The following is a 12,380-nucleotide window of genomic DNA, read 5'->3' on the forward strand; positions in this document are numbered from 1 at the left end:
ATACACTTTTCAGGCAACTGCATCAATCATTTCGAGTGTGATCCCGTCTGGAGGGCACGTCCAGCATGAGTGTTACTAAAACATGTCGGCACTGGACCTGGGCTAAGTTAACAAGCTCCCAAGACCCGTCAAGCGCTCGGTGTCTATCCACTGGACACGGCGCAACGCGATGATGGATGTGTGCAGCACGGCGTCCACACGCGTGCCGATACAGACCTTATCATACCGGTGCCTTCCCTTGCGATAGCAATAGATATCTGTAGACCGCATTATAAAATCAGTTGACGATCGACTGCCCCGTGCTAGTACCTTTCTAGCAGTGAATCAGGTCGTCTCCACATCATGCAAGGTGGTGTGTATCGCGCCACTCCGGAAATTGGCACAACCCGCTCTTTCTTATCAAAACTCGTATCTTCTCCAGGATCTGTATCTACCGTCTGGATCGCGCTCCTGGCGCTGGGCGTGAGCGCCATCACTGCCGAGCCGACGTGCCGTCCGACCGGCCAGTATCTGACGGCTAATCCACGGGACTGCCGGTCGTACTTCTACTGTTACGACGGCATCGCTTACTACGGTGTCTGCCAGCAGGGTTTCCGGTTCGATGAGAGCCGCCAGTCCTGTCTGCCATCAACGGTGGCCGAGTGTTTCGAGTGCCCGACGATGGGCATGGTCTCGCTGCCCCATCCAACCTCCTGCCAGAAGTTTGTGCTTTGCTTCGAGGGAGTGGCGAATGAGCGATCGTGTCCGACTGGGCTGCTGTTCAATCGCCAAATTCATCAGTGTGATCTGAGCTCTAAAGTGATCTGCTGATCTTCGACGAAAACAAACGAACGGAACCTGTTTCCATCAGCTAGTACAGTGCGCGGGCTAACAACTATGTTCTGATACGACAATAACTTCATTTTTTTCCCTTCCTCAAACACATCAAAGTGCGTTAGAATCAGTGGCCAACCTATAGTCTTTGTGACATTCCCTAACATCCCCAGTGCTCGATGGAGGTTGTTGTTGATGATTGGTGGCGGTGCTATTTAGTGTAACGGGTGCGAAATAAAACCAATAAAGCCATGAGAGAGAAAGAGAGCTTCATGCAAAACTCGGCGCGTCACTCGTAGCGTTACATTTGGTGTGCTTTGCTCGAACCGGATGTGGCGCCACTTTTGCTGGAAGGGGGAGAGGAGTTCGTCCGGCGTCAAAATTAACCACCAAAACCCTCACATCACAAACACATCAGCGCACACACGTCCGAACTTTCCCTTCCAAGCACACGCAAACCGTGTTCATTTTCTCCCGGGACCGGATCTGTGGACGATTTGCGGACCTAAACTGATCGGTACTTTGCTCAGCAGTTGATAATGCGCTTCATGTTTTGAAGCTCACTTGTTGAATTGTGATGGGCATTATTCGCGGTGTGTGTGTGTGTTTGTATGATAAGAAAAATCGTTAGGTCCGTTGGTTTCAACTGATTGGACACAAGCTCACAGTGGAGGGATTAGGAGATTGGATAGAATTCGCTACTCCACCACACGGTACATCCTTCAAAGATATGAGTTTCATGATTCCATGCTCAGATAGCAGGCCTTAACTTTATCGGAAACCCGCTCCAACATAACAAAAGTGGATCGGAGTCGATGGTGGCATGGGTTTTGTTTAATTACTATTTTTACCGGTCGCACGGGTACGTTCCAAGACCCATCCCGTGTAACTTACTTGGGTGAAAGAATTCCGGTGCAGTTACTGTTGGAATTCGGGGGTTTTTGGGAAAGTTTATCGGAACCTGTTTCGGTGCCCGTGTGTGTGTGTGTGTTTGTGCGCGCACGATGGCCTTCACATTCGATGGTACGGCACGGTAGAAAAGGGCATGTTTTGTTATGATGCACGGAGTAATAAATGGGAGGTCGGCTTTGATTAGCTTCGTAAAGGGGAGGAAAGAAATTCCACTTCTTTTACTTCAATCTCTGCGTATAGAGCTGCTGAATGAAGTTTTTATGTTGCTTTTTTCATTTTTGGAAGGTCTTCTTTGCTCCCTTTTCCATCTATTTGATAAAATAGACAACTTTTTTTCTTATGGTCTGATTTATTGCTCAGTTTTGAAACATCTCATACCTTTGCCATAAGGGTTTCTTTGTAAAACTTACCGCAAGGCCAGACGAGGTGAAATGTACAGCGAAATGAACTATTTGACTGGCAAAATATCTGTCAGATAACGCATCACAGCAACCAGCTGAGGTGCAATATAAACAAAACACGTGTACAAAAATCAAACGAAATCCATTAAATAGCTTCAATGTGTTTCGTTAATTTTCAGTAAACAGCTCATCATTTCTTCCCATTTGTAAATGTTTCGCTTAAGAAGATTCTCTTTTTAAGTGACTTTCGAAAGCAGATGTTGTATCTCTCCCAACCCGTTAGATTTACCTGTCAAATATTTTGCTTGTCAAATAGTTAATTTCGGTGTACAGGTGTCCCCTGAGATAAGACTGTATCTGTGACCGAAAAAATGTCTCAAAGCAAGGCGTAAGTTGAAAAAGTCGTATGTCGAATATCTAAAAATATAAAGCTTATAACCGAAGTTGAAGAGTTGGAATCTATGATATCGTGTATTTTATTTAAAATAATGTTCGATTATGTAGTAATTATATTTTAAAAGCCGTAAACAATATAGATATTCAAGATCGGGTAGTTGTGGAATCTTTGGAAACGTGTGTATATCGGTTATCAGCCCAGAAATTAAAAAAAATACATCAATTTCTTGTCAATGACAACTTTTGACTGTCAAAATCAAAATCGTCGTATCTGCGAATAGTCGTAACTCGAGGTGGTGGTAACTCGGGGGACGCCTGTATATTGCACCTCGTCTGGCCTTGCGGTTAGATTTTTGAATATTTTTCACCATTTTTGTTCAAACTTATAGTTCTTTATGGTAGGCATTACGTAGTCTTTCTTGTTTGTTTTAATCAATGTTGTACGTTTTATTATAGTAATAATAATAATAATCGAAATTATTATTATTATTATTTTTATTATTATTTTTATTTAAATTTTAATATTTTTTGTTTCATGGCTGTTATTATTATTATTTTTTACTGTTTTCATTAATTTTTTTTTATTACCACTATTTTTTTGTTCGATTTTTTCTAACTGTTTGTCATTATTCCCTCTGGATTTGTTTTTTAGTTTTCTTTTTTTACAAAATGGCGGTTGCAGTTCATTTATATTCAGTCTTTTTTTCTTTTTTCATCTCAACTGAATATTTTAACCCATATCGCCTCTGAAATATGTTGAACTGAGTTTTCAGTTAAGTTGTTAACTGTTAAGTCATTTCATTTCATTTCATTCTAAGACATTTATATTCTTTATTCGAGGTTCGATCACCTTTCAACGACATTGGCCCAGTAGTTCCCACGAACATCTCCAGCTCATTATGATCCATGCAGCGGTATGCAATTAAAAATTGAAAGCTCGTTTCATTAACGAGCAACCCCGTAGCATACCATTTTGCATAATGAACAACACTTTCCCCCGCGAGCGCGTGGCAAATGTGGCAAAACGTTTAAAGTGCGCCAAATATCAAATATTCATCGTACGGCCAACAAAACTGGCAGCCACCACCTGTTGGACTGGACGTTTGGATAGAGAACACAAAAGTGCGCATAGCGAGCATGGCATGTTTCCTATCACTCTGGCCAAACACTTTCACTGGTCGAATCGAAGGGAAGTACAGGTCCGTGCTGCAGCTACTGCTGCCACCTTACCCAGGGCAGCAGTGTAATCGATTCGACAATTTCGTCTATTCCAATCATGAGCTGTGTGTGTGTGTTTGCGCCCTGGAATGAAAACCGCCCCGGTTGCGGGTGGGGATCGTCAACATTCCAAGGCCATAAATAGGGACTGTATCGGTAGCATTAGAAAGTGAAACGAATGCTACATATACGATGTAGATTAAATTCAGACAACCGAGGCAAAGTGCCCGAGGTCCGAGGTAATGAGTGGTCTTGCGCTGACAAGGGCGTTTTTTAATTCAATTTTTTTCGCTCCTCTAATAAAACTCATATAATCTGGAAGTACGACGCGACTTGTGATGAAATTGAATCGAATAGACTTTTTTCTTTGCACGCACTTGACTTTAAAAAAATAATCGTATCACTCCATGAAGGCTAACAAGTACACGGTGAGGTGTCACCGTAGGGTGAAGCTTTCAGTTTCATTGCAAGAGAGGGCCACAAGCCAAAAAGCCACTACCAACCACTTACTCTCCCTCCCGTTCTACCATTAGCCGCCTACGATTGATGACATTTTGCAATCATTTTTATACAGCGTTTTGTTTTTTGCTTTTTTATTCATTTGCTGGTTCACATTCATCGAATATGAATGGGATTGAGCAAAAGCTGTGTCCCGGGTAATAAATGCAACATTTTGTAAGGTTGCATTCCCACACACACCGATGGGGAAACACACACACACTTAAAGGCAATGAACCCACGGGCAAAACGGTCTTATTAGCTGAGGCGTTTCGATGAAAATGTCACTCCCCGTACCAAAGCTACTCTAATGCAGCGCTTAGGCAGCTTAAAGGTGGCAATGAAGTGCTTAACAGTAATTTCAATCTATTACAGAAGTTTATCGTCTTTTTAATATAGTATTATTTTTATAAATCAAGGCTATATTTTATAGACCTCTACAAATCCAATCACAATATCACCAAGCTTGCGATACTTCAATCTTTTTCGGTTAAGAAGCATCGCCTGAGAACCGGGGCCGCCCCGAAAGACTCTCTCACCTTGACTTTCTTTACGCTTCACCAGCGTTCAGTGGCAATTTTTTGTTGCTGTTGCTCGCTTCCCGATGTAGGTCAGTCGCTGTTGGCCGTTTCGATCGAATGCGAATGCACGGCAAAGGGTGTACGCCGTCGGTGTGCTGGAATGCGGTAACCTCTCGCGCAACACAATCGCACTTCGGCTTCTCGCTTTCGGTTTGTACCGAAAATGAAGACGCACGGTGTGGCACCCCTCGTGCAGAAGGCGCTTTGTGCCAAAGGTACACACCATCGCGGGTGTGCGCCAAATGCCGAAGCGTTCGGTGCCATTTAGAGCGGGTTAGATTCATTTGGATTTACAAAGTATGTTGCAAAAATTCTAAGAAATGTTGGCATTTCAAGGGAAATTGTTAGATAGAAAGCTTTTGCATTCCATTTTTGCTTACTTTGTGGAGAATGGTGCTATGAAACAACGGTTTCTATTCAGTCTTAAGCATTTAATCCGTATCAACAATCAATGATAATTTAGTTCCCAAAATACTTTGAGTTTTTTCAACTGCTTCAAACAATACATTTTGTATCTAAATTCGTTTTGTCCCAAAAGATCAACATAATTTTCAATTCAGTTGCATCTCAAATGCAAACACTTTAAACACTACAAAAAGGGATTGAGCTTTGACTTCTGCACTTTGCGGCAGTAGACCATGGGAAGCATTATTTTAGGCCAGTGCTTGGACAACCTCACGCCATTCACACCGCAGTGGACAATACTGTTGTTCCAAATTTTCGTCACCCTGCTGTTTTTTGTTTTATTTCACGGTGAGAACTGAGCCCGCTCGGTTTCATCTTTTAAACGGATCATTTCTCTACCCATTTCCTCTGCCGCACTTTTCTTTAGCATCTTCATTTTTCATTCCTCCAAAAAAAAAAAAACAACACAAAACTGGCAAACTGGGCCGCCAACCTGGTGAGAGATTACTAACATTTTGCTATCCCCCTGCATCTCTTTTTCCTCTTGATATGTTGTTCCATATCCGTCCCGCGGCAAGCTCCAAAAAAGTAACCACCATTGGGCCCGGACTGGGGCTGATGTGCGACCCCGTTTCGCGTGCGGTCAGACTTTCAGCACCTTTGTCCAAGGAAGGAGGTTCGGGTACACAAAAAAAAGATCTTTAGTAGAAGAAGAAGCAACCCGATCTGCTTTCGATTGGGCATCGTAAAATGTTAAAACGTCTCGCACTCTGCGGAACGCATCTCACGGCGCCAGCAAACGCACAACAATCGGGCCCAAGGTTCACACGGTTGTCGAAAAGGCGCAACGACCCGGAGAGTGACACGTTGATTTGAGAAGGTATTTTTTGGCAGGGGTGGAAGGAGGGGAGGGAGGTCTAAAGCTTAGATAGTAACTGTGTCTAGTTGGGAACGTTGCTTCCCATTTTTCCAAAATCTGCGAGAGAGCGCAAGTGTGCGACAGAACGATCTGCGGTGTAAAATTGGTTCTGGTGGTTGTTGGGTGTCATTTTCATGCTATTATTCAATTTAAAGTAACGTTTTGCATGTCAGAGTCTTTTTGCACATGATTTTTTGGTCCCAGAGCATCTCGCCAGTAATAAAAAATGATTGCATATCACTGTTGAATAACAGCATGTCATTCTTCATGTAAGTATCAAACTTTCGATCATTTTGACCTAAAATTTATATCAAATTACTCTCTGAAACCTCAAAATACAAATAAAAGATCCAAAAATGTTAGTTATAACAAGAAGAAGAAGAATCTCTCGTAATAATTCTCGTATGACACAACAACTGCGCCTGAAATTAGGCAATTGAAAGCTAAACCTTATGACCAGCTTCAATTTTCAAAACTAGTAGCATGTCGAAACAGGTAAAAAAGTCCCAAAAAGTAAACAACATATCATTAACATTCTTCATCTTCATCAATAACCCATGCTACGCTGTTGTTTTCTATCCTTAATTACTAACAAGAACGCTAGAAGGAAACAAGGAAAATCATACCAAACTGTCCGCATCGCCGCCAGTGCCGCTCGCCGCCGTGCCGTTGCTCATTGTATCCGATCGGGTCGACGGCACGGTACGCCGGAACGGCAATCCATACTACGGCCCAGCAGAATGCACGCGCAACCGGTGTGACTGGGTGTGCTGCTATGCTCGAGACCGTTCTTCACCACGCACGACCAAACGCCGAAGGATGTGCACCGTGAGGTTTCGAATTTTGCACCAAAGACCTTCACCGTAAGGTTGTTTTTTCTTCTTTTTTCACCAACACACACATACGGACACAGACACACAAACAAGAGCACTCGTACTTGAAGACTTTAAAGTGATTCGTAATAAATCCAGCACCATAGACGGGGGGCGGCTGCACTTTCACATTTCCTTCACAATGAGATTCGTACGACCGCATCGGTGGCTCATACCGTGGAGCCTGTGTGCATTAACTAATTTTCCTTTTGCACGGCACACCCTGTTACACACACACACACGCGCACTCAGAGACCACAACAATTCGCTTATGAGCACCGAAACTAAGCTTGCCAGTACACACAAGAGCAGCAAAAACTGGTAACAACCATTTGAAGGCAGGCCAACCACTTGCATCCGAGACTGCACAGGCTGCCTGCGCCGGGCGGAACACGATCTTGTACAGCACGCAGTTGTACACCGGACGAGACAGATTCGATATCGAAATTTTCACTTTTCACTGGCACACACTCCGAAAAGCCACACTCACACGCACAAGTGAATAGTTTGCAACGAGCGTCGTCACCAGCGGAACGAAACCGTCGTGAGGATCGAAAATCTCCAACGCTCGATCGGCTTTCGCTGGCTGTTTTGTCGGATGATTTTGTGGCAGCATGTACTTGCGAAGGGGGGTTTTCCCTCGTCTTACATTACTCTCATGTTCTCTCTCCCCGTCCTTCCCTGCGCTCTCCTTTCACTTTAGGGGTAGGGACGGGTGCGTAATATTTTTCTCCTCCTCCTACTCTGGCGAGCGCTTCGTGTGGGGTTTGGGAAAATTTCTCCCAACTGCGCGTAGTACTTGCGGGAATCAAGTGGCGCGGCCAGGGAGCGAGCAGGCGAGATGATTGAACAACAAACTCTCTTTACTGCTGGGTGTATGATGTACGGCTGTGCACGATTTGTTAGCACACGATGAGCGCTGTTTCGGTGATGGTTTTTGTAGCGTAATTGTGGTTTTGCCTATTGATTATGCTGGCATGCTGTTGGCATGCTATTGGCGCTAGACCCAGCCGAAGTGGACGGAGTGGCAGTCTTGGTTATCGTGTCAAGCTTTTTGTCCGTGTTTGTTTACGGCATGAAGCGAGTTAGCACCATCTTGGGCTAAGCAGAAGCGTACACCTGAAACGGGTAGAGAAGATGGTAATGGTGATGAGAAAGTTACGCAAAACATGATACATTATGATAAACATTTTCTCTACTTTTCTTAGTATTCTGAACTTTTTATCATTTTCTTCTTTTCTTTTCTATTCTTCTTTCATGATTTTTTTCTTTCCTTTTTTATTTTTTGTTACTTTTTTAGTGTTTAGGATAAGGTAGTGGTAGGAAAAAACTAATCAATTTAAAATTATTTTCTTTAGTTTAATTTTCAGACTTTCTGTTAAATGTTTTAATCTTATTTACTTATAAGGAATCAAAGGACAAATGCAATTCTTTAACATGACTCTTCATTCGATTTTTATAAGAAACGTTTGCATTAAATAAATGGACAAAAATTGTCGGTTCTTCATGGGTTTGTGTTCCCGCACTAACAAAACGTTAATTTCACTTTCAAAATTAGTATCCTATGAGACACCAGACAAATTTTGACAGCTCTATCAGTCAAACTCTAACCGTGATGGCAAAAAAAGTGAAGCAACTTCGTTCAGAAGTGTGCCCGATCAAAAAATAGCACTCCGTAGCGTCTAAAATGAACTTCGTGTGGTAGTTTGTAGAAATTGTATAAGCCTATTCCAGCATCTACAACATCTTGGCGCTATTAGACAACAATTAAAGCATCAAAAGAAATACATCACATAAAGCCAGATCAGTGTACAAGAGCAGACAGAGTGTCAAACTACGTACAGAGCCATGGACAATAACAATATTCACGACCATTACTGTAACCACGAAGAGAGCAACCATAATCAACAGATATGCAAACGACCAGTAACCTTTTTCTCATTTGACAGGAACAACGACGAACGCGCCAATCATCAAAAGATCTTTTTGTACAAATCAGAGTTCAACAACAATTCGGACACGTACGACGTCATCCATTCGACCAGCTCAACTAGTTCCGTCTTCTTTTTTTTTATTCAATTAATGTTTACGAGTGCTTCGTGAATGAATTTCCGCATTGCAGCGTCTTTACAAAGACGCTTCGCTCGATCGAGCAACAAACAATTGCCAGCAGTAAAGAAAAAAAAAACAAACAAACTTCAAATTGTAGAAATTAAGCTACCCAGACCCGTATCATCTAGCCGCATACAGTGTGTGCCACAACAACACCACCCTCCCCAAACACACCTGGCTGAACGTGCCAAATTGACTACCCAAGTGACATTGTTTTTCCCCCCAGTGGCACGAAGCAACAGCGCCAGATAAGCGGCGGCACGTCACGATCACACTAAAAACCCCCGGCCAAACTCAGTGGGGTGAGGGAGTCAGAAGCATCTTTTAATCCCAGCATGATGTCAACATTTCAATGCATGCAAGTTGGCACTGGCCGGGCGGGTTTAACTCGGTTCGCTTGCTGAATCAAGTTTCGCTTGGAAATGGTAACATCATGATCAAATCATTTCCTAACCCATCTTCGGGGTCCATCTTGCGGGCAAACGATTACAATTGCTCTCTTCCCTCGGGGGGAGGACAGGTTTTAAGACGAACGAAGACCCCGAGGGCAAAACGTTCGATCCGTGGCGGTATTGATGCAACACCCCATCGAACGGCGGGCGGGGAGAGGGTGGTTAATTGCAAGTGACAAACTGCAGTGTGCGAGGGGAGGCCTGGATCAGCAGAAGAACGAACGTTACGTCAGGAGGGCCGCCTGAAGGCACATCCAAAGGGTAGGCACAATATTTCCTAAGCGTGTCGCGCTAGCGCTTGACGTTTAGATGTTGCTTCAAGGTGACGCTTTTTTGACTTGGTAGGGGTATCCAGTGTCGTATAAGTAATTTTATTCGCCTAATAATATTTATAGTTACAAAAAAAACACAAACTCTTCCTAAACATCTTGCTATTTCCCACTCAGCTTGTCACTCGCCTCGTGGCAGCGAGGTTGTCCCCTATCGTCGGACGAAAACGTGCCCCAGTTTGCAAGTTGACAATAAGTTCTCCTCTATAGCGCCACCCCGTCTGCCAGCCTCTACAGTGTGCTGGTGTGTGGAGCAAACGGTTATTAAGCAGCTCGGCCCCATGTGCCGAGAAGCACAATCATATTGAGGTCAGGTGAACACCGACTCCGGTTCGACCCTCCATCCTCCTCATCTCGTGGTGTGTCGTTTTTAGAATGTTTACCTCAATCCGGGCCTGTTCTAACGGGGGTTGAGTCACACTTTTTATCAACTTTTTGCTTTTCTGTTTGTATTGTTCAAAATAAATGTTTCGTTTAACGTGTAAATATTTTTTCCACACAAAAAAGGCAACTTTTTTCATAACTGTTTAAGCAATTATTTAACAAACTTCTAGAACCGTTTTGCAATCAAATCGCTCTTTGCTCGGCTATTTGTTATTTGATTTCCCCCGCTCCATCCTGTGCCGTAAGCGTAAATCGGGTTTCCAGCCGTTGCGACCGTTCAGCTCTTTCTATGCGGGTCTTCTAAACAAAAAAAAACGCCGTGCTTACTGCGCTGTGAACGTGTGGTGCACGGTGCATCGATTCGGCGATGATATAATGAAGAGCCGAAGAGCTCACCGTTGCTGCCTAAGGTCTACCAGCATTGTGGGGTTGTGCATTAGATAATGACTTATTAAACGTCGAACCAGACGGTGCCGAAGAATGCATTTCCTTAAATCAACAGCAAGCAAAAAAAAATCACGTATACACGTGAAGCTAAAGCGCGTATTGATAAAAAATGAAGAACACATACACACACACATTCTGCTGTGGGGAATTGCAAGAGCACGACCGATCATACAAATTATGCGACTTTGAAACAACACCCCGCCCGCGCCGTCTTACACATCGCATGGTGTGTCTGGCGGGGCAGCGCCTTGAACGATTTGCATATTTTCATTCTTTCCAACCCTCGGCAGTGGCAATGCCGTGAAGCACGTCCACACGAATCACAGAGACAGACACACACACACACAAACACACAGAAAACAGTCGCAGCTATAGGCTGAAGGAGAATGGAAATACCAACATAGGACAAGCCTGTTCTGTGGTGCTATTGTTCGCTTCGAGCAGCACCATCACAATTCTGTTGCGTGGAATGGACCATACATTAAACATTATTCTTCGCAGGCGCACACACACAAACACTCGTTTCAGAAAGGAGAGGGTGGTGGCAAAAAATAAACAGCCAATCCCCTTCCCCCTTACAACACAAATCACCGATCGTACGGCCAGCGAACATATTCGTCGCCAATCGCTTTTCTGCCGACGTTAAAAAAGGGAAATTCCTTTCACAAATTTCACATTCTTCAAATCTGCTTCAACACACACAGAGCATAGAAAGGGGGGGATGGTAAAGAAACACCATCGGAACGGCTAGCAACAAAACAACAACACACACCGATCAGCGATCGTGCTCACCTTCGCTCTGTCTCTCACCCACACGAACGGTCGGGGTGGATTTCTGCGACAAAAGGTTGACGTTTCCGCACAAAAAAAAACCTCTACTGAAGGGATTGAGGGTTGCGTTTTGTTTAGGGGGAGGAATGGAAAAGTGCTAACATACATTAAAAATCCACACCACGCACTATTTTCACGTTCATATTTGCTTTGCAAATAACACACACACACTCACACAGTGCGATCTGGCGCGCGTGATCGTTGCTTACTTTGAGCACCGTTGCATCCTCCTTCTGCTCACAAAATCACTTATACACGCTTGAAGTCAGATTTTCACAGTATCGTCATCGGAAATGCACTTACGTGCTGTGCTATTTTAAGGCACACGATCACACATTGAACACATATTTTGAAACAATGACAATCACAACACCTTTCCAGCACCGTATGAAGCACGAGAAGCAGTAGCTCCGGACGCGAGCGAACCGAACACTCGAAACGAAACAAATGATCTCGGACCTGCAGCCGTACGGAGGCACCACGCATCATCCCCGCAGGTCTCGTGGGGTTGTGTGCGAGAGACGTTCGTCGCTTTGGCAAGGGAGTTGAACTTTCTAGGCGCACACAAACGTCCATCCGAAAGGGTAAGTGTGTTGGTATCGCAGGGGTTGATTTCGGGAGCTAACTGAAGATCTGGTTTTTAATGTGGTATTTTTTTTTATTTAAAGGCATAAAATATGCTTTTAAAGGTGGATATGATGAGGTGAGTAAATAATTCGATTTATTTTCATGACATAAACACTGATACTTTTGTTTCTAGCTAGTGCAGATTTTATGGAACAAATCAAGTTAAAATGAAGAAAGACTATA

The 12,380-nt window shown here is 43.7% G+C and overlaps 2 protein-coding genes across 5 annotated transcripts in view; one reads left to right on the forward strand and one right to left on the reverse strand.

Moving 5' to 3' along the window:
- LOC120900158 (ral guanine nucleotide dissociation stimulator-like 1) overlaps nucleotides 1–12,074 on the reverse strand; it is a 35,940-nt gene extending 23,866 nt beyond the window's left edge. Inside the window, exons 1-2 of one of the 3 annotated variants that reach the window (XM_040306800.1) lie at nucleotides 11,780–12,074; nucleotides 6,770–8,134 (exon numbers count right to left, since the gene is read on the reverse strand). In XM_040306800.1, the coding sequence (XP_040162734.1) occupies nucleotides 6,770–6,820 (51 nt within the window). In that variant the 5' untranslated portion in view covers nucleotides 6,821–8,134; nucleotides 11,780–12,074. Of the gene's footprint in view, nucleotides 1–6,769; nucleotides 8,135–11,531 lie in introns of all 3 variants that reach the window. The other 2 variants (XM_040306801.1, XM_040306799.1) reach the window with 2 other exon arrangements.
- LOC120900161 (protein obstructor-E-like) lies at nucleotides 274–1,093 on the forward strand. Of its 2 annotated transcripts, none has more exons than XM_040306805.1 (2): nucleotides 274–352; nucleotides 422–1,093. In XM_040306805.1, exons 1-2 carry the CDS (start codon nucleotides 343–345, stop codon nucleotides 808–810), a joined length of 399 nt encoding a protein of 132 aa, XP_040162739.1. In that variant the 5' UTR covers nucleotides 274–342; the 3' UTR covers nucleotides 811–1,093. The 2 variants fall into 2 exon arrangements, with proteins under 2 accessions (XP_040162739.1, XP_040162740.1); XM_040306806.1 differs by having other exon boundaries at nucleotides 286–349.
- Nucleotides 12,075–12,380: the final 306 nt, after the last annotated feature.

Source organism: Anopheles arabiensis, chromosome 3 (assembly GCF_016920715.1).
Source record: "Anopheles arabiensis isolate DONGOLA chromosome 3, AaraD3, whole genome shotgun sequence".
Taxonomy (NCBI): domain Eukaryota; kingdom Metazoa; phylum Arthropoda; class Insecta; order Diptera; family Culicidae; genus Anopheles; species Anopheles arabiensis.